The sequence below is a fragment of the Lepidothrix coronata genome, unplaced genomic scaffold (assembly GCF_001604755.1).
Source record: "Lepidothrix coronata isolate B3197 unplaced genomic scaffold, Lepidothrix_coronata-1.0 Scaffold6, whole genome shotgun sequence".
NCBI classification, from domain to species: Eukaryota; Metazoa; Chordata; class Aves; order Passeriformes; family Pipridae; genus Lepidothrix; species Lepidothrix coronata.
The window spans coordinates 4,414,448-4,436,592 of NW_016690186.1; the positions used below are offsets into that span (position 1 = coordinate 4,414,448).

Sequence of the window (22,145 nt, forward strand, 5' to 3'; positions counted from 1 at the left end):
TATGGTCTAGGCAAAACTGTTACCCAGTCAGTCAAAGTGGGTGGAAAACCATTCTCACACAGCAGCGACCACAGAAGAGTCCATTCTGGCATGGCTCCAGTTCCTTCCAGCATTTTAGCTAATGAGATGAGGAATGGGGCAGTGAGTTCGGAGTGGAACACTGGGCTCGATGACCTAATGAGGGCCCTTCAACAGGAATTATCCTGGGATAGTGTGGTCCTCTTTTCTGAATTTGCAGATGATAACTCCCTAGGAAAAATCGTAATCTTGTTGACAGATAAGACTGGAATTTGAGATGATTTGGACAAGTTCAGTTTATGGTTTAAAATCTTAAGATATCACTAAGCACTGATAAACAGAATATTTTACACTTAGAAATAATTCTTCTAATACAGTACAGGGAAGAAGCAGCTAGAAGCAGTTTTACTGGGAAGGATGCAGGGGTTACTGGGACCAAACTGAACCCAAGTCATATAGGCCATGGACGAACCAAACACTAACCTGGGACACAGGGCACAATTTTAGCCTCTGAGGCATGCAGACCAGTCCCACCTGTCCGCTCGACCACAGCTGAGACAACATATTCACTCTTGGGAACTGAACAGAAGAAAGGATTTGAACTAACTGGAGGGAGTCCACAGAAGATCAATGAAAACAATAAGAGGCTGGAAAACATGATCTATAAAAACAGGATGAATATTAGCATTCTTTAGCTTAAACAATGAAAAAGCAAGAGACACAAATGACAGCCTAGTTATCTAATAGACTGCTGTAAAGAGGAAAGGAAGAAGTTATTTTCTGTGCCTGTGAAGTGTAGATAAGACTGAATGGGCTTAAACAACAGCAAGGAAGATTTGGGTTAAACATTAGGATAAGCTCTCTAATTTTAAGAACAGTGAAGGGCTGAAACAAACTGTCTCCTTGAGTGAAGGCCCTGCAAGGTGGGTGAAGCAGACCTTCACCACCACCACCACCACCAGCAATGTGAGACTGCTGAGGAACAGCACAGAAAAGTCGGCTTTCAGATTTCTGGCAATCCTATTTTTCAGGTTCTAAATTATATGAATAAAATCAGCCTTCTTTTTGCAGCAGAAGAAATTATCTAATATTTAATCCTAATTTAAATGTACTTCATAGCCTACTTTCTTAATGCTTTGCTCTGCTCCAGTAGTCCTTAAATATAATCTTTTTATTTCATAAACATGTCACAATCATTAGATGCCAGAGAGAACTCCTTGTGACTGACACCTCACATGTATTTCTTTCTATTCCTCCCAAGTGTTACTTCATTTTCTGCCCAAGTGTCTATAAATCCTTTTTAATTCAATATTCAAGTACCGCTGGCACCACTGTACATATCATTTCTCTTTACTGTCACCTACACACTTCATAAAGGTCTTGATTTTATTTCTCTGAAAATTTAGAAGATGCGGAATGAAGGTCTGTGCTTTAAATCCAGTAACACTCTTAAAAATTCCCTTGAATCACATGGCTATATTCCCTGCCCTTTCATTTAATTTTGAAGGAACTAAAAAGAGAAATGCAGATTCCCCGCCCCCCCCCAGAATACTTAACTGCAATAGGTGACACCAAATATTTTTCTAGATTACTTTTTGAGCTTTCCTACACAGCGAAGAACATAAATCAGATTTGTGTGGCAATGCAAGCAAGGAATCTTATAGAAACTAAAGTAAGGTTTTGAAATTCCTATTTTAGGAAATCAAAACAAAGACTCTTAATTTGAAAAATGTTGAGCACAAAGCAACTTTTAAATTTATAACCAGAAAAATACCTTCAAATGCAATTTTTAAGAAACTATCCCTGAATTTTTTGTAATTTTATGCTATCAAATAGTCAAGGACGTGTTTTTCCTTAAATATTTCTATTTCTCTCCCAGTTTAGATCTGTAAAGATGTTTGCAATTCTATAGATACTGAAAATTTAAAACAATTGGCAGGATTGCTTGTTCCAAAAATGTAACTAAGCTTCTTTTTCTCCAGTCTCATGCTACCTCTTCATCCATGCTTCTTTGCAGTTGACAGTTGGATTTGAAAATCTTAGAGGTATCTTCCAACCTTTTCCAACCTTAACAATTCTATGATTCTATCTTTGTTCATTCTGTTTTCCTAATATTCTGAGGACACTTTGGACTTTTTGAACTGTGAATGTTCACTCCTGGATGGAATCCAGAACTATGGTCTATTCTAACTTGTATGGGTCAGCTCCTGCTCACAGTCACTAAAAAAACTGAGGCACGGACTTTTCCACTCAATAACCTAAAGGAAGTCAAGGAACACATCTTATGATTATTGGATTTTCACAGTTAATTCTATTATTTTCCCTAGAGACTCCATCCTTCTCTGCAGAATGCAGAAGCAAAGAGTAAAGGGTGAGGCACTGCGTACAAGTCTCTCCACCATTGCCCAGATTTGCTGCTTTAAATGCCTGAAATGCATACAGCAGTAGTAAAGATTCTGTATGATGGGTGTGAGGCTGAGAATTCACAATCAAGGGGCATGAAAATGTGATTTGCTGAACAGATCTCAGCAGCTGGGAAAGAATCAGAAGCAAATAAGACTACAGCAAGGACCAATATGTAAAAGAAACACCCTAGTAATCTTCTCCTTTATGTTGATATCAACATTTATTCACTCACTATAGCATGACTTCTTAATATAAGTCAATTATCCAATATAAGCAGCTTATTTTCAGATGTGTTTTTCCTATGTGGGATATTAAACTATTCTCTGCTCTGGTGGCAGATGCATACAGGAGGATGCTCAAAGATTGTGGAAGAAAGCTCTTAGCTTTTTGTTGGAAAGACATGGAGATAAGACCCTGATGGCTGAATTAAGCTCTACGAGACTGGGACAAAGGACACAGAGGAGAAGGGCTATAGAAATGTGACCTGTACACAGAAACTCACATTTATCCAAGGTAATCCTCTTCCAAATCATCCACTTCCAAAAAGTACAATCCAGGTATTTTTTCCCCACGAATATGTGAAACAACTGTTGATTTCATCACTGGTGGTGAATCAATAGGCACCTCCCAGGCTGCAAGCATGAACCTTCAGTACTCTAAAGTAAATAAAGAGATACAACAAACTTCTCTCATCAGTGCCTGCTATGGATTTGCCAATGTCCAGGTGTCTGAATTATCTCAAAATGTGGCTTTATTTCTATGTCTAGCTCAGTTTGGACAAAAAAACCGCCATACTAATAATGTCCTCTGCCTCCACAAGCAGATACCAGCAGGTATCAGTGTCTGTGACTGTCTACCTTCCTTGTCATGGAAAGCTGTCTCCAAGGTGGTGGTACTCCAAGGTGGTGGCACTCCAAGGTTTTAAAACTGAAAGAGGGCTGGTTTACACTAGATGTTAGTAAAAAACCCCTTGACTGAAGGTGGTGAGGCACTGGAACAGGTTGCTCAGAGAAGCTGCAGATGCCCCATCCCTGGAAATTTTCAAGGCCAGGTTGGATGGGGCTGCAAGCAACCTGTTCTAGTGGAAGGTGTCCCTGCCCATGGCAGGGGAGTTGGAACTGGATGGTCTTTATCCCTTGCAACCTAAAACATTCTATGATTGCAATCCGGTGGTCCTTGCACTGCAAGTCCTGTCATCCAAAAAAGGTCAGGCTTGATAACAGCACATCCTCTGCACACCAAGCAGTGGTACTACCTTCATATATATCTGTGAAGCCCCTTGATACAAAGAGCTTTGTTGCTGTCTGTCTTCATCCATGGGTAACAAAGGAAACTGCAGGAGACAAAAAAAAAAAAAAGCTCTGGCTCTGGCCTGGGGAGGAATTTTTTCCAGTGTATCAATACTTCAATTCCAGACCGCACAACTCAGACAACGCCAAGCGCAGGAAAGGATGATGTGAGCTTCGGGGCATCATGTCTACTGCAAGCCAAGTTCCAGGACTGGGGAGGAAGGAAGGCTTTTTTCACTACAGCTAAACCTCCCCAGAGAAGGAAGACAAACCCAGAAACCCACAGTATTCGTGGCTGCCTTTCTCTGTGCCATGTGCTCCTGCTGAGGGACAGGAATAGGGAAAGCACAGCAGCATGTTTTCTCCTGATGCCATCTGCTGGCTGAACTGCCAGGATAAGGCTGGGCTGACCCAGGGAGAGACAAAACACAGACCTAAAAGCAATCACAAGGCTTAACTTATTAATACTTACAAGGTCCTTAGCAAACATCACAGAAAAACTGAATACTTATTTTTCAAGATCCAATAAAAATGTGCAAAAACATTTCACAGGTTTTAAAAAGTAAAAAGAAGGGAAAGGACAAAAGTGAGTATTTAGCTAGTACAGATTTAACGAATTGATTTGCATTACGTTGCTTAGATGAACAATAAAATAATAATAATAATAGAAGCTGTTACTATCAGAAGCAGAGCTGGTCCCTGCTTCAGCACAGGTTCATGCCAAAAAAAAAATAAAAATAAAGAATTCTAAAATTCTAAGCAGAACAAACTAAGATAAATAATTGCCAGGTGGGTATTGGATATGAAAAAAAGGTCATTGGATTATAAACTACAGAGGTTGGTACTGCCTTCTTTCTGCATTTGGACAGATTTTGGCCGACAGGACTGTCATCTGCTGCTAACAAGACCCTCAGATGGTATCACATCTGAAATAAAAGTGACAGGAGGCTGGACAAAAGATGGTGTTTAGTTCTGATATTTCTGAGCAAGCCTGTGAAAAAGCTGTTTGTTGCTCCCCCTGTACCACAGTACTCAAAGCTCTCTTTTAAGAGTAACAGGATGAAAATATTGACTTTTTTTTTTTTTTTAATATAATGGCTACTGAATTTCCATTTTAGGAAGGCCTTCCAGACCTGAAAAGATAACTGCTTTGAGGAATATAACTTGGACTGGTTACCTTTCATGTACCATTGACATTTAATTTCTTCTGCTGTGGGGATGACAAATAAGGGGGGTGTATGCTGGAATGGTTGCTGTTAAGTGCATTCTGGTTGGGGTTGCAGACAGAGGCAAAGTACCAAATTACACCCAGCATTAACTATACAAAGCAATATAATCACTTTCATACACAAACTATTCTACTTACAACAACTTAATATACAACACCTAGTTTTATTTTACTAGTATAAGATTAATACTTGAATTACATCAGAAGTCATTCAAACTTTGTCTTACATCATCATAATTGAAAAATCCTTTACAAAGGGCTGATTTTTCTCGCACATTTCTAGTTCATCAACCTGTACATACAATGGATGTGCACAAGCAGGATCTTCTGCCTAAGGCACTGAACATAAAATAAATAAACAATGACAAATATTATTTTATCTCTTTATTTTTTTTCCAGAATATTTTAATATTGAAGCCCAAGTTGTTATTTTCAAGGGATAGGGAAGGGGGAAAGGAAAGGGAGAAAAGTTATGAAGACAAATTATTTCATTTAATTTATGGTTTTGTGAATGGTCATTTCTGTAGGCAACAAAAGGTTGTTTTCTTAAAAAAAACCAAAAAAACAAACAGCACCATTAAAGAAAGCATGATCCCTGAATTCTAAACAAAACACTGTCTGGAAATAAAAAAATTGCTAAAATGCTTGTTTCACCCAGTCACATCTGGTGGGGTAACAAAGCAAAGCATAACAGCATTAAACTGTAGCAATCTTGCTGAAACCAACCACACCCCCTTCTGAAGACTCAGAGAACCACTTTCCAAGCATGTCCTGTGGGAATAATATTTTCTTTGGTAGAGAACTGAAGGAGGGTACTTACTTCATTGAATGCGGATAGAAAAAATATCTATGCACATTAGGGATCTCCCCAATAAATCTGTATTTCTCATGCATGTTAGGTATGAGTGGATTTCACATTGCTGTTATACTGCAGGAGTAATACTGCCCTATAAAGGCATAAAATGGCTAATGTTGAACAGATGTAAACATTCAGAATACTGACAAAAAAAATACATACACACAAAAAACCCTGTACTGAAAATGTGAATCGAGTTAAGTTTCCGTAAAGCAGAAAAAATATTTTACAGCAGTACAAGAGAATTATGGCAACAAAGTAAAGCACTTTTCTTGTAACATTCATGAACAGTACAAATACAACAAAGTTATTCTACGGACTAAATTATTCTTTAACTATCAAATATAGTACAAAGCGAAATATTATGTGCTATAAAAGAAGCAGCTCCTTAAATTAGACTAAAAAATGCTTTTTTTTTACTTTTTGTTGGTTTTACAGTGACAAAGCATGATGACCGAAGACAACAGGATTTCATAGATTCAGAAACATTTAGCTACACAGGTCCATGATAAATCCACTGAATATTTCATTGCCTCCCCCTCAGTGTTCTGCAGAGCCACAGCAGATGAACTGCTGCGCTGCTGCCAGGAGAATGCAGAAGCCATTCAGTGTTCAGAACAGGGCCCTTCAGGTGTGTCAGCTAAAATGATCCCTTTCTGTGACACTTCTCAGCTCATCTTGAGTGTTTATCCTGGTACTTCACCACACCTTGGAGAAACTGCTAAACCAGAGGCTACAATAACGATTCTGAAATTGTGCGTGTGTTCATAAGGGGAAGGGGGTGCAGCATAAGGTAATTTTACTTCAGAAATTGCATTATAAAGCACCATATGCACCAGCTTAAAAACTGTGCAAGGAATTGCAGGGCCCTGAAAAACCATCTGCACGTTCTGTAGCTTACCCTGACAACATGCACCACCCTCAAGAAGAAAGTCTATAGCACAGAGAATATACCTTTCACTTTATGGCTCAACCTTTATTTTTGTCTTTTAAATGCTATTTCATGTACTAGATCTCAACAGATAAATAAAATGCAAAGAGGGAGCATCCAGTTCATAATTTCTTAATTATTTTTTTAACATTATTTCAAAGGGAATTTCTGCTTGAAAAATTATTTCAGAACAGAAAAACAGACACACACTCACTGCAAATGCCCTAACATTATCTGCATATCTCACAGGTATGCAATTAAAACAATAAAGAGGGAGGAAAGAAAAAAGTGTTTCTCCCTCTCACCCAAAAGTGCTGCTCCAGGGGTAGGAGTGGGGGAAAAATTTTGGAACTTAAAAAAAAAAGGTAAATTATACATGATGGACACTGGGACACATATGTATGTACACACAAACATAGAGCAGTGTGTTCTTAAGTAATTCTTTCACCACTTTTCAGTGCATAAACTATTAAAACCCCACGGTGCAAACTGCATGGCCATTAGAAAACATGACACCGGGCTTGAAACCTGAACAATTAAACAAAAAAACCTCAAGAAGTCATTTAAAATAAACCTCTAAATGTGATTGGGTTCTTATTGAAGACCTAGGGTCACTCTCCCCTATGCATTTGTGTGATACTAGAATCCAAGTAAGGTTTTCAGTCACACTAGGATTCAGTCAGGCTTCCATATCACTGTGTTTGCTTTTGAGTATTATAATACCTTAAACCTAATCTGTAAGAAAACTTTAACACTGTTGCTGACTAACTGGCTAAATTTATTCCTGGTGCAACTCCAATGACTCAAGAATGAAAGGAGTGGAACTGCACTATGGCAGAGTTTGGTTGGTTGAGTAATATAACATAGCACCATCCAGTCCAATGCCATTTTAAATAACATTTTATCATGACCTCACACATGCAAGTTGCAATCCTGATACAAAAATGACAATATGATGTGAATGACTCACCTACCATATTAGTCACACTCTTACCCTTTGAACAAAATAAAACTATTTTGTGGCCGCACTTTATTTCTGTATTATGTCAGTCAATATGAGAACTACTTCAAGATGCAAATACAAACAAATATTGACTTATGTGCTGTGGACAGGAAAACCTGAGCTAGAAATAATGATTCCCAGCAGGCTTATATAAACATAGGTAAATAGAAGTCTAAGACTGGTTGCTCTTTTTTTTTAAATAGAAGTATCCTACCTCTACCAAGTATAAATACAATGCAATACAATTCTGATACAAAGGCTCCTCATATATGAATTTGATATGTATTAATTGACTACACTCATGCTTAGTCATGAGTATTTCCCAGTTGCTGTTTTGCCAGCAGCTGGACTAGTTTTCATACGTTACTTTAAGTTTTTGCTTGGCTGGTTTATTTTCCTACCAGAAGACCTGAAAGTGCTGAGAAGCCATTCCTTAGTTCACATGTCATATTAAGGAGCACTTTTGTATAGAAAAAATATATTATTGTATCAGCAACAAATTTGTTAGTTATTACAAATGGCCTTTGTACTACACAGTGTCAAAAATAATATTGATATGTTGCTAATTACAATAAAAGAGAACATCAAGGTGCACCATAGAGCTTCCTATGACAGGAATGTATGTTGTAGATATTCCAGCTCACTTTTAAGACAATAAACAGCATTTATCATGTTTGTGAAAATGGTCCCACAAGAAAATAAATCTGGTTCCTCCATTCAGTAGAACCTCACTATTACGCACATGAGCCAAGGAGACTGGTTACAGCTGATGAGTAAGGATGTAATAGTCAGATAAAAAAGGGTAGTGTAAAATGTAGGATACTTTTCATTTCCTAAATGCAGTTCTACCATTCACATCAATACTTCAGAATGCAACAGTAAATGCATGATGAAATCCAAGCAGCATTACATCTCACACATTCTTACTACACTGCTTTCTTAAAACCGTGGAAGGAAAATCAGTTTTTGTGAGCAGGCCCTAAGGTCTTTGGATTAGTGAGGTTCTACTGTAATGGCAAAAAACCCCATTTATCTCTGATGCTGACATTTGGGCAGACCCCAACCACATATTGGCAGATGGATGACTTGCACTCCACGTTTTGTGTTCTTGAAGTGAGATTAAAACAAACCCAAGGTGTTTTCATCTTCCCAGCAACTGCATGTGCTTTATCCCTTTATAATATTTTCCTTTTAAGTGAATAGGGCCCCAAAATCACCATTTTTCTTCTCTGCTGTTATGGTGGCTAGCGCATCTGGAATGCAGCTATAGTCCTGAATGTAAATACAGTACTGGATAAATACTGAAAGTTACTTTAAAGATGCAGTATCCCTTTTAAAAATACATTTTGCTTCCAAATTTCTAAAAGGGTCTGAATACCTTTGAGAAAAAAAAAGTCAGTGTTGTAAATAATTCTAAGAATTACTTTAAATGGCAAAACTCTGAGACGTTATTTAAATAGAGTAACTCACATAAGAGGAAAAAGAACTGACATTGTAACATTCAACCAACATGCAATTAAAGTCTTTCCTTGTTATTAATCAGAAGTATCCATCATTTTTAGGCCACAGAAAGGCTAAAACCTCAAGAATCAATTACATAAGTCTGATCTCATATATATATATATACACACATATATATATATATATATTTGGGACTGATAAACCTAGTGAACAGATTAGACAGAGAAATACAAATAAAGACCATTTGAGTGGGAAACAGGAAGAGAAAACAGGTTTATAATCTCCAGGAGAGAAATTACTTTCTCCAGACTCTACCGAAGCCCATGTGATTCCAGTGTTGGTCCCACTAACCCATTGCATATACAAATCTTTCTCAAGGAATCAACAAGAGATGACGAGTAACGTTTGAGTTCCATAGTCCTTGGCAGGCACATAAAGAAACTCCTCTAAAAATCTAAATTCCTCTTTTAAATTTTTTTTTTTACGTGAAGTGACTATAATGAAAGTCAATTGAAGAAAACAATCTTATCAGCAGAAAAACTGCAAACTGACTTTGAAGCTACGATGACCGATACCCCGCACCTTGCCACTACCCCTCTCAAAACAGTTGCTATTCAGTGTGTTATTCATTCTGCATAGTTACTCCACTTCTTACAGTGCTATTCTGCCACTGATCTTTAACCTGCAGCTTGTATCAACTATCAAAAAGTGGAGAAAAAAATGTGCTGCACTTTGTGCAAATAAATAGAAGCTACAAATGACATGCATTAATGCCTTTTTCTTTTTTTTTTTTTTTTCAGCACAGCAAGAGCTCATAGAAGCTTCAGTAACAAGGCTATCTTTTTTTTAACTACTTCTACAAGTTTCCTCTTCTTCCCAGAAAATGGCACTCAGGTAGAAACAACTAAATTCTGAAAGCACCACATAGAAAAAAACAAAACAAAACAAAAATTAAAAAAAAAAAAATCAATCCACTAATTGCAAACCATTAGTGGCCTAAGCTGTTTCAATTTCTCTGTTCCTTTGTCCTGCTCTCCCACGTTGATAAGGGATACTGCATCTTTGATTCAGCTCCTACCGCACAACTAGACAAGCTACACACAGTTTGGAAGGCCCTATGCAGTCATCATGACAGAAGGCTCCGCAGCCTTTGCACACGATCATGGCTTTCAGCCTGCAAGAGCATTTCAGTTCCAGTTCATCAGCATTGCTGCTGTCAGCAAATTTCTGAACCGGGATCTGCGCATTCTGGTTAGACAGGCCTGTGGCAGTGTTTGAGCCACTTCCTAAAATCCCAATCGATTTCTCAATTGCAGATGCTGCCCTTTTGAAGCTTGTGCTACCGAAGTGTATTGTAGGATAATTTCCACAGAGCTGCTGCTGCTGCTGCTGCTGTGGGTGCTGCACTTGTATTTTCTGAGCAGCAAGTTGGGTAAAAGGCTTCTGTGGCTCAGAAAGTAAATAGGAAGAGAAATCTGCATTTTTTAATGCAAATGCTTTTAACTGTTCTTTCACTTCGTTCTGATCATAGGAAGCTTGTTTCATGCCCAGTTCGCAGCTGCTGCTTAAACCTTCCTCAAAAGAAATAGGTTCAGATTTTATATTGCTACAGATGCTTGCTGGCTGAGGCCAACTAAGTCTTTTAGTGGTTTCCATAGTAACTGTCGGTTGTTTTTGATCAGAGGGGACCTCTGCATTTGGGTGAGGAGGGGGAGGAGGTGGTAGGGGTGGAGGGGGAGCAGGGGGATGCACTAATGTTTTACTCTGGAGAGTTTGAGAGGCACTGGCAATGTCATCACCTTCCTTAATCTGAATATTAGGGGAAAATACACTTCCTAGCCTCAGCTGGTGAGCTGCTGTAGAAATATTCATGTCTCCCAAGCCCTTCTGTTCAAGGTGTCTGCTAAAAGCAAATGTGTTGCAGCCAGGTGGGCCTTTTGAAGTAGTTTGCAACAAAGCTGCCGTAGGAATGGGGCCTCTTGCAGCCATGGACATTTGGTAAAAATGCTGTCTATGTGAGGTACTAGCTTCTGTGTGAAAGCTGCCATTTTTATCAATGTGAAATAAGCTCTGCTGGAAACTGCATGAAGGCAACGGCCTCTTCGGCTGCTTGATCTCTGGACTGTGAGCAATTCGGCTCTGAATGGCATGCTTGTTCAGCCACTCCTGCTTAAATGGCTGTCCGTGCCCTAGCTGATTCATGCTGGAATTAATTACACAGGGAGCCACTTTAACATCTGTGTCCATTGACACCTTCCCAGGCTCACATTTAATTTGAGCATGTTCCCCTATAGTCCTGGCCATCCTCTTTTTCGGATGGTTTTCACGCTTTCTGATTTGTAGCGGGGCTATGCTGCCTGCTGGAAATCCTTTACCATCTGGATTAGGAGAGTTGGAAGCATGTTCAACAATATTTCTCTCGGACACTGCTGTTTTACATACTGAGGTAGTTTGCAAAGGCAATGGAAGCCTATTAATTTCTAGTTTGGCTCCTGATCTGGGCTGCGGCAGCACTTTCTCTAAAGGCAGATTGCCTTGCAGTAACTGTGTCACTAAGGGATTGTTGGCCTCCACTGACGACAAGCGACAGCTAGAGCCCCCGGCACTCGTAACTCTCTTTAGGGTTTCTGTTGTCAGGGAGAGGGAGTCTTCCATGGAGTCTGCAATGGATGTCTTGGACGTTTGAGGTGGCTGCGCACTCGTGTTTATTTCTGCAGTCTGGGCACGCATTTCAGGTCCTGTAAAATCCTCGGTGTCCATCCTGAAGCATTTGTCAGACTCATTAGTTTCTGATTTAACAGGAACAGCAATGCTCGTCAAAAGACTCCTGGATTGCAGTTCTGACATTTGTGTGTAACTGGGAGGTTCAGTTTTGACATTTTTCAAGCAGTTTTGGTCTGCATATTCCTTATGCTTACCAGAGGAAAGATGGCTGACCACTGGCTGGTCTGTATTCATTGCCTCTTCATCACGCCAACAAATTCTGTTGTTGGCATTGTATTGATTGGCACAGGCAGCATTTGCTTCATTTTTCAATGCTGAAGGACCTCTTAATTGCTCAGCAAAACCTTGGCTGGGAGTAACCACCTCAATTAATTTATCTTGAGGAGCAAGAGGCACTTCTCGAAGACTTGAACAACCTGCCTGCAAGTTCTTGCTGTCTTGCTTTGCTGTAATGGCGATAAAGCTGGAACTGTGCTCAAGGTTTTCATTAGGGACCACTTCAGGCCTACTTATGACAGACACCTGAGGACAGGCTATACTTTGTAAGGCAGCTTCTGTCCTTACAGGTCTGCTCTGCAGGTCAATGCTGTTTTCTGTGTTTTCAATAGAAGAAGAAACCGACAGACTGGAATTCTGATTTGTGGTGTGGTCAACAATGACTTTGCAAGGTATAGACCTATTCATGGCAGTTTGCGTAAAACTCACTGGCTGAGATTTACCAGGGAGATCCATCCGGTTTCGTGCTCCAGAGCTTTTTTCTATGAGATCAGCATTCAGTTTAGTAGCATTATCATAAGAGCTTATTGTCACCATGTTACCAGCAAACATGGAAATGGGTGGCCTTGCAACAGAATCTGCTACTGCAAGGGCCTCACTGCAACTTAAAGCTGACCTGACGGTAGTGTGAATGGAGACAGCGCTCTGCTCGTTACACCCGGTTATGGCTATCTTATCAGAAGGAAACCTGCTGGTAGTCCCCACCGGAGGAATCAGTACAGAACTACCAGAGAGATGGTTTGGCAAATTATTTGCAATAGATGAAGCTGGCACAGTGGCATAATGACTGGAGACCGTGTTATTCACACTGCTACTTGGTAGCGGCAACCTTTTGTCATCGATGGCATTTGGTAAGACTGTGTTGTCTATGGAGACTGGGACATTACTATTATCAATACATTTTGGTCCAACAGCTATGCATGGAGTATCAGCCCCTTGGATGGTTTTCAGCATATTTATATTACAGGCTGAAACTGCTGTGTTTGCGCTGTCAACAGACATTAACACAGAGGATTTATCAACAGAACTTGCAAAAGAAAGTTCTTTAATTGCTCCAGACATAGCAGTGCTGCAAACACACACAGAGACTGAACTTTTATTATAAAGCACTGGCACACTGTTACTTTCAGTAGAGGTAGATGAAATAATTTTCTCACATAATTGTGGCACATGTATATTTTCATCAGAACTGTGCACAGATATCTCAGTAGCAGTTTCTGGTAATGCAGTTGTGTTAAGGGACTGCTGCAATAAAGTGGTGGTCTCACGGTGATGAGCAGACTTGTTGCTAGGGGACCTGCAGTTAGGATTAACTATAATGACACCAGTAGAACCTTCAATCTTCGTGTCAGTAGACATTGGTATCTCCAGAGATGAGGTACTTTCCTTTGAGCTGAATTGTGACTTTGATTCTTTATTAGTCTGGAGTAAATGAGCTCTGGCTTGATGCTTTGCAAATAGCTTGGCCTTTGTTTGCTCCTTGATGTGTGCCAGTGTTCTTGTCTTTCCACCTTCGCATGGGGTCCCCATTGCTCCAGAGACTATGCTCGCAGCTGCTGCCACGGCTGCTGCAGCTGCAGCTTCTCTTTGGGCTCTTGCTTGCTGAGCTCTTGCTTTGATATCTGCCAGAGTCCTAGCCCCAGTGTTCCTCCCACTGCTGACCGATGTACTTGGGGAAACTCGAGGTTCTGGTTTAGAAACAGGTTGGCTCTTGATGATAAAAGGTGGTCCAACTTTTGAAAGCTGAATCTAAAGGAAGAAAAAAAAACCACGGAAATTTTAATGAGATCATTGATTCACTAAAACAAACAGTTGTCTTTTAAAGGGTCAGAGAAAGGTAATGAAGGGAATTACTGTTCGGTGCAGCTTGACAGAAAAATGCTAAAAATTAATGATATTTATGCTTCGATATTCTATCATCCTACAGCATGAATAACTGACACCTGTATTAGCCTTCTCACATTGATCCTTCTGACAAGAGAAAAGATTGAACAGGCTAACAACACGATGCTTATCTGATACAATTTGTCAGACCTGTTTTATACGTAGTGCACCTAACTGAGAAGGTCAACAAGCCTCGTGTAGTGGTACTGGAAAAGAACCAACGACTAAGCACTTCCTGCAAATGTCTGAAAAAATAATGACCATGTATAGTGCTTTTCTCCTTGGTCTCCCATGATTAGGATTCTAGGAATAGGCTGTGTTTTGCTTACATACACCACACAACAAATCTTGCCTTCAGACAGGATGCAGTGGTGTCTCCACTGAGCCTGTTTTCCAAGTCCCATTCCAGAGGACTTTAGAGCAGTGCTATAGAAGAAGTGAGTCACTAAAGGATACACCTTTCCCTTCCTCACTTGCAATTTTAAGAGACTCGCTTTAGTACATCCCTGGGATAACTCCTACACTACTCCACTTCAAAAATGAAATCCTCAAACCTATAAATATTAAACCCAAAATATTAAAATGTTAAATACTGAGCAGCTTATGCAAAATAATAACCTGTAAAATCACTGGACTTATTAGGATGTTTCCTATTAGTCACATCTGTTTTCAGGATTAGAGATTAAGAGTCTCCGGACCACTTTGTAACTCATACACTCTCAGAATAGAAGGTTGGCAAAAAAAAAATTAATTTCTTAAAATGGACATATGCTTACTTGCTGTCCGCAGCAATTGGACTTAGCAGTTAATTCTGTGGCTTACCTTCTGAAAGGAACTGAGAAGAAAACTAGGCAGTATTTGTAGAAAAAGTAGTCACGAGATATGATGGGAAGTGACAGCCATATAGCAGAATGACTTAGAAGGGGGTTCTTTCTCCTCTTTTAGTGACAAAGAATAGGGGTTTGTTGGTGAGATGACACAAGAGCCAAATATTTGTTACACAAAAAACATACTACAATTGATTGTTCAAAATTCTTCAAAACATTTTGCTTTCTGTTTCAGCAGCAACTCTTTTTAGTTTCCACTTTGCACTGCCAAAACTGCTAGAGCTCTAAATGCTTGATTATTTTTATTATTATTATAGTCATGACCTTTCTTTATTCCCTAGTGATCTATTTTCCTTTGTGCTTAGAGAATTCTTAGAAATTATTAGGTTAGATAGACACCTTCCAAATATGAAAGAATATCACTAAACTCAGAGTGGGGCTAACTTCCAATTTCATCACTGCTCAAAAAAAATAAATTATATGAAATACGCTTCTGCACTAGTGATTAAAACAGTTAGCCTATTTGCCCTCCCGGCCATATTAACAATGTTCAGTGACTGCAGCAGTTAAAAATAAATGCAGAAAAGGGCATTTCTGAATAATCAGGAACTAGTATTGCAAAGTCAGTGGCTTAACTTCAGGAAACTGGATCTTAACCTTGGTTGATGTCATCATGTACAAAATTGAAAGGGTCAAAACACTGAGCCTATATGTAATTAAATCTATAGAATTCTCTGTTAGGAAAAAAACACTTTCAACTGTAATATGCTTTCTTATACAGCAGAACGTTACACATGAAAGTGTTTGTTGTTTTTTTTTTTGGTTTGGTTTTTTTTTTTACCTTTTGCTTTGTCATTAACAGAGATACCTATACACAGATCAATCACTTTACCCTGATAGTTAGGTCTCTGTTTCCAGTTAATTCTACAGGAAAATCTTACATTTCGGCCTACCCCAATCCCTGGGCTTGCAAAGGGATCTTCGACTACTCTGAATTTGGGTTCTCTTGCTGGATTAAGGCGCTGGTTGTTTTTAAAAGTATTGGTAAAGGTAACATTTGTTATTCATGCTTGCAGAAGAAGACATCCACAGCGGAACAAGCAGATAATACAGCTGGGCAATTAGAAAAACAAGGAGCACCCTGTGAATGATGGGAAGCTCTTGAATTAGATTAAGCCATAGATCCTGGAAAACTTTCTTGCACAGAAAATCAATTTTGTAACAAAGACCCTGACTGAACAACTATAGATACATTTGTATCAGAAGCAATTTGGCATGGTAGAAAGGTAATAGTAAAGCAAAACCATCAGTACTAACAGCCCTTATACCTTTATAAAAAATACACCATTCACTGTGTCTGCATGCAGTTAGGAGGGAGATAATAACCCTTTATTTCCCAAGTACGCTGTTTTTTTCATTACTTTACCTTAAGGGGTGGAACTCGGGGTTCCTCTCTAGGTGGCTGTTCTTTATCAGACGGACTCGTTGATGAAGCACTACGGTTAGGCTGATCATCATCTATTCTAGCTCTCTTCTCTTTGCAGATTCCAAAACTGTGCTGTTCTGCTGTTTTCCTCTTTGGGATCTCTGGTTCTCTACTTTCACTCCTTGCTTCTGGTGATTTTGTGGGTTCTAATGACTTGGAAGAATGCAAACTCTCTAGGCGACTTTGGGCACTGCCTGTTAGCTTGTGAGATTTATTTCTGCACACTTCAGGGAATGTAGTTTTCTCTAGAGATGAGGTATATAGTTTATCATGTGGTTTTGATGGAAGCAATTCGATATTTTTGCCAACTGATCCTTCTGATAAGACAGATACCTCTGAAGGCAAGAGTGTACCTTTCTTGTCACCTCTTTGCTGAACACTGTGATTTTTATTTTTGATCACCTCTGGAGGCGTGTGTTCTGGGATGGATGCAATGTAGGATTTCTCAATTTCAGAATGTGACTTACATGGCTGATGGCCAAGGTTTTTGCTTTGGGGTTCTTCCAATACTAAAGTATCAGGTATAATTGCTAATGGACAAACTTTCATATTTTCAGGAGCACTCTGATGTTGCTTTGGCTGAACAAGTTTCTCTTCTTGAACCACCTTAGTAACGGCAGAGCTTTCCTCTTTCAAAGTGGGAAGGGAGTCTTCCAACAAACATGGTGATTGCCTTTGTTGCAGAGTAAGTCTTTCATTGCTTGGGGTATTGGAAACTGGAGATGTCTCTGATGGAAGAGGCAAACTATTTGTCACAAATGTTTCAGAAGTTAGAAGAACAGAAGACACTGAAGATGTTTCTGATGTTAAAGGCAAATCAGACATTGGAGATGTTTCTGATGTTAAAGGTAAATTAGAAGCTGGTGATGCCTCTGATGTTAAAGGTAAATTTGACATCAGAGATGCTTCCGAAGTTACAGGTGAGGTGGACATTGGAGAGATTTCCGACATTAAAGGTGTGTGCAAATTTTCATCACTGGCCTTTTGCTGAATATCACCTTCAATGTTTTCAGTACTGGACCCTTCAGACGAACAAGCTGTTTCAAGAGATGCCGGAGTACAGGGTTCCTCTGAAGTCGACTGAGTGTCTCCTCCAGGAGACGCAACACAAACTTCTGGACTTCCAGAGGAAAAGGAAGTTTCAGAAATACAAGCATTCTCAGACAACTGTTCCTCAGGGTCACTGTGAAGCTCCATATCCACTGCAATGCCTCCACCAGTGAACAAGGAGGCTTCCAGAGCAGCATTTTGCATTTCTGGTACAATTAGCTCTTTTGCAGACTCAGAAACCTTCTCTGCTGTACCGCTGACAGAGTTTGTGGGTGAAACTGATTGTGCTGGTGATATGCAATCCTCCAGCTGATCTATCACAACTGACATCTCTTCCTGAGGGCATTCTGACTTCAACTCCACTTTAATTTCAATGTGAGATACAGTATCAGTTACATCATTCATCATGACACAGGACTCAGTGCTGTCTGCAAGCTTTACTGCTTCTGTTTCCTCATTTGTGCCAGTTGGACTTACGGACTCCTCAGAAAACTCCTGTTCTGGTTTATGGTTCTCCTCTTGGCATTCACAAATACTTGTCTCGACCTCTTCAGCAATTTCCTCCTGAATGATTGACTCTTCAGGTATCAGTATATCCTCAGAGTCTGCCGTTAAATCCTTAACAGGAACCTGTTCCATACTACCAAGAGATGGACTATAATCTCTCTCTGGTACAGGTGGAATTTTAGCACCTTTCTCCTCCTGATCCTCAAAGGTTGCTTGCTTAGAAGGACCAGGTGTGCCAGAAGATCCACACAAAGAATTGCTTTCATCTTCATCATTGTTCTGCACTGCAGTGAGTTTCATTGATTCCCCTCTTGACATTCCCAGTCTAAATAAAAACACACAAATAAAGAGAATTATTTTCAGCACAGACAGGGTAAAAGTATAGGATCACCTTTCCCACCCACATCTCTTGTTTACAAAAAAGACATATTTTCTAGTTTAAAACAGTGGTTTGCTTAAGTGGTGGCTGACTAATTTACATATGGTTTTATATATTTTGGGAACCTAAATAACCAGATTTTCGTACAAGTGTTAAAAAATATGAATATTTTTAAAATAAGCAAACAAAATGAAAACAAAAAAGCAAGGTACACAGATTCACCACTATTTATACGCTGCTTAAAATCCTGTGTTTGTTTGGGTTTTGTTTTGTTGTTTTTTTTAATACCAGCACAGCAGTGCAACACTAATACAGCATGCATTTCAGAGTAAATGCACCACTGTATCTTCTTCTAGCAGTAACAGTTCTAAAGGAAATCCCTTTTTCCCTCCTACACCTGCTTTTAGGGTCAACACAGCCAGCAATATAATAGAAGTTTAGCATTCTCAAGAAGCTAAAAAGACACATACTTATAATCTATGCATTCATTTTCAGGTATGAACTGCAAAGGAACCATTCCTAGTATACTTCTTAAGATTTTCTTACCTTTGGTCCTGAAAATATTAGTTTAAAAAGTTTTATTACTTCAGCAGAATTACAAATTCCACAAAAAACCAAAACAAATCTAAAGACAAGAGCTGAAAAAATGGTTACTTTAAAAAATGTATGTGTTCTGGCATCCTCATTTCCTTCTAAGGCCAGTGGGAGTACAGGCGTTCAGCATTTTTAGTAAGATTTTCCAAGCAGACTTTATGCCTCAGCAATTCCACAGTAACACGAAATACACAAAAGCTTGGTTGGAAGCCTTAAAAGAAATTTCACAGTCTTAAGATCTTCTAATCTAATAAACAGTTCCCTGTTATCATTTTAATCAAAAAGTAAAGAAAAAATGGAAATAAGCAAGCATAAGAGACATTCAGAACTTATGGAAGCAAGATGGCTTTTTAAGGTGCAGCTAGAGGACAGAGAGATCACAAAGGCCTGTGCATATGAAAGTCCAGAATAAACAGGTGAAATACCAAAATCTCCAGTTGTGCATTTTAAAAATACTGAACAGATGTATTACAGTGACAGCTGTAAACACAAAATCCCCAAACTCAGCCTGGAATTGGCATCCCAAAAGCACTATCAGAGTAATTATTAGTATTGCCTGTTACTAGTCACTTAACATGAACAGTCTTCCTATGCCATGAATATGCTGAGGAATGATCCTCTAGAGAGAAATTCAGAGAAACAAATTCACCTTTCCCATATTGAATGTATTTCAGAAGATGTGTCTTTCTTCTCTGTAGCCTATAGGTTCCCCCTATAGTCTAAGTTAAGGTAATAAGTTTGGGTGAGTAAAGTTAAGTTTATCTAGGTTTAGGTGAGTACCTTCTCCTAAAACTCCTTGTGTTAAGAAGCCAAAAGTTATCTCAGGAAAACCAGAAGGGAAAATGAATCCACTGCATTACTAAAAACTGAATCAGTAGTCTATTTTCTCTAGCTGGCTTATATCATGAAAAGATATTGCCTGATAGTTATCTTTAGGGATTGAAAATCAGCAAAGGAATGAAGGACAGGATAAAGGTGAATGCGACTGTCACACGGACACTACGTGAAAACACACATTCTAGTAACATACTGAAGATAAAGAATTGTAAGAATAATAAGATAAAGCAGGATTAAGGCCATCAAAAGATGTACTGAATCTTAATAGTTTTTTTTCAGTATTGGAAATACTACTATGTTGAAGAAGACACTGCAGTGAAGAAAAAGGCTTTCTAAAGAAGAAGTCTCAAGATCAGCATGTTTAAGGCAATCTCAAATTGCAAAATAAACAGCTGATCTGCTTCTTCCTTAGAGAAAAAGATACCTAAAGTTTGCAAATCACCGCAAAAATGTGAGGACAGCAGTAAGCAGCCTTCAGTGAAAGTGCTAAGGACAGGATTCAACTGATAGAGTAAGGGCACTCAGTCATCCAATAAAAAAAACCCAGACACCTACTCAAAGATATATGGATGCTGATATTCTAATGCTGTGATAAGCAGTATTGGAGAGAAAACCCTCAAAACGCAACAAAACAGAAAAAAAAAAGGGAAGGATTAAATCAGCAACAAAATTTAGAGAATGTCTACCTCAAATTAAAGCTTTGATTCAGTGAGCTGGTAGCACTATCCCGAAATATAACTCTCAAAAATGAGAAAAGAAATATCATTTTGAGACAACAGAATATAACCCTTGCAGTCTTGAGGCAACAAACAAGAAGACTGGATTTCTGGCACATGCATCAGCTGATCTTAGATAAATGACTGCGGAATAAAGTTTTTGTATTTTGAAGAAAGTCAGAGAGAGGAAAAATGAACGAACATGAGGAAGCAGAAAGAGAACAAAAATGGATGGAAGTGAACTACAACTGACAGAACCATGATAAACTGCCTGGGTAAAGATAAGAGCAAACACAAGAAGCAATGCTACAAGGGAACAGGCACTCTAAAGTCTGTGAATGCCATGAACTATGGAGTGTTATAAGAATGTTTACAAAGATTCTACATCTATTAACGGCCCTTCTGTAAGGATAAGGTGAAAACTGAATTTACTTATGGAACATTGGAAGATTAAATTAGCTAAGGTCAGAGCAAAAATACACTGATTGTAAACTGAGCAAGTTAGTCTCTAAGAGAGATTAATTTTGCAGACAGTGCATGTGAGAAATAGGTCAGGAAGTTTACAAATACTGCTAGTTCAGTCAAATCAACAGAGCTGAAGAGGGACAAAGCCCAGGCATACTGAGAGCTAGTTTAAAAAGAAAGCAAAAACAGGTGAGGGAATTATAGAATTGTAGGATATCCTGAGTTGGAAGGGACCCACAAGGATCACTGAGTCCAACACCTGGCCCTGCACAGGACACCCCATGAACTTAAAAAAGGTGGAAACTTCAGCAAAAGCTACCATTCAGTCAATAAACAATGAGAAAAAGTACTTAAACCAGCAAAGCAGATCTGCCTACATAACATCCAGGCAGAAGAATGCAAGTGAAACAAGCAGGGGAAAGGGCAGGCAGGACCAGATTCAATACTTTCAGTCAAAATGTAAATTATGTGCAATATGACATTTTGCATAACAATGTTGATGTCAGAAACCTATCAACCCAAAGGACATGTATGACCACAGACTGAGTAATTATCTGCCAACCATTATAGTGTCCAGCATTCAGCCAGCACGGCAGGACTGCTGGCTCTGCAGAATTCTGAGCTTTTTTCTCTGTGCATGTGACAGTCGTTTGTGACTGAGGAACAAGCTTCAGCTAGACTGAGGTGCTCCTGTGCTGATGGTAACAAACTTCTTGTGGAAAGCCCTATGCCAATACCTTACACAGCCCTTTCCTCCATGAAAGGTTGGTAATCAACTCTTCTCTTGACAAGCAGAATGAAAGGCTGTTATGTTCCTTATCTGAAAACCTAATTAATATTTTTTGATACTAAAGAGATCAACAACTGGACTAACCTGAGGTCTCAAAGCTGTTTAGAAGAAATTAAGCACTTTACAGTAAGGAAATCTGCCACATTAAGACTCTAGAATTTCCATTACATGTAAAGATAAAGTGGTGTAGAAATAGTATTCACAGTGAGGGGAAGCACCTAGCAAGGATGTGCAAAATAAAATATTAAAATGGATCTGTCCATTTTTTGCCTTGTTTTCACTACATTTCCCAGTGATCCAAGGCAGTGGATTGTGAGAACTAGCATTTTTACTGCAGAAACATTTTAGTTAATGGTTTAATTTTTAAGTTAATCACTTGTTGTAATGAGTGGCACAGGGTGCATTTGGAAGCCTGTCA

General features: G+C 39.1%; 1 protein-coding gene across 5 annotated transcripts in view; it reads right to left on the reverse strand.

Moving 5' to 3' along the window:
* Positions 1–5,126: 5,126 nt before the first annotated feature.
* Positions 5,127–22,145, reverse strand: part of ASXL3 (additional sex combs like 3, transcriptional regulator) — a 132,562-nt gene continuing 115,543 nt past the window's right edge. For all 5 annotated transcript variants that reach the window (XM_017833522.1, XM_017833532.1, XM_017833558.1 and 2 more), the window contains 2 exons: positions 16,330–18,271; positions 5,127–13,941 (listed from right to left, as the gene is read on the reverse strand). In XM_017833522.1, coding sequence (XP_017689011.1) covers positions 10,267–13,941; positions 16,330–18,271 — 5,617 coding nt within the window. In that variant the 3' untranslated portion in view covers positions 5,127–10,266. The remainder of the gene's footprint in view (positions 13,942–16,329; positions 18,272–22,145) is intronic.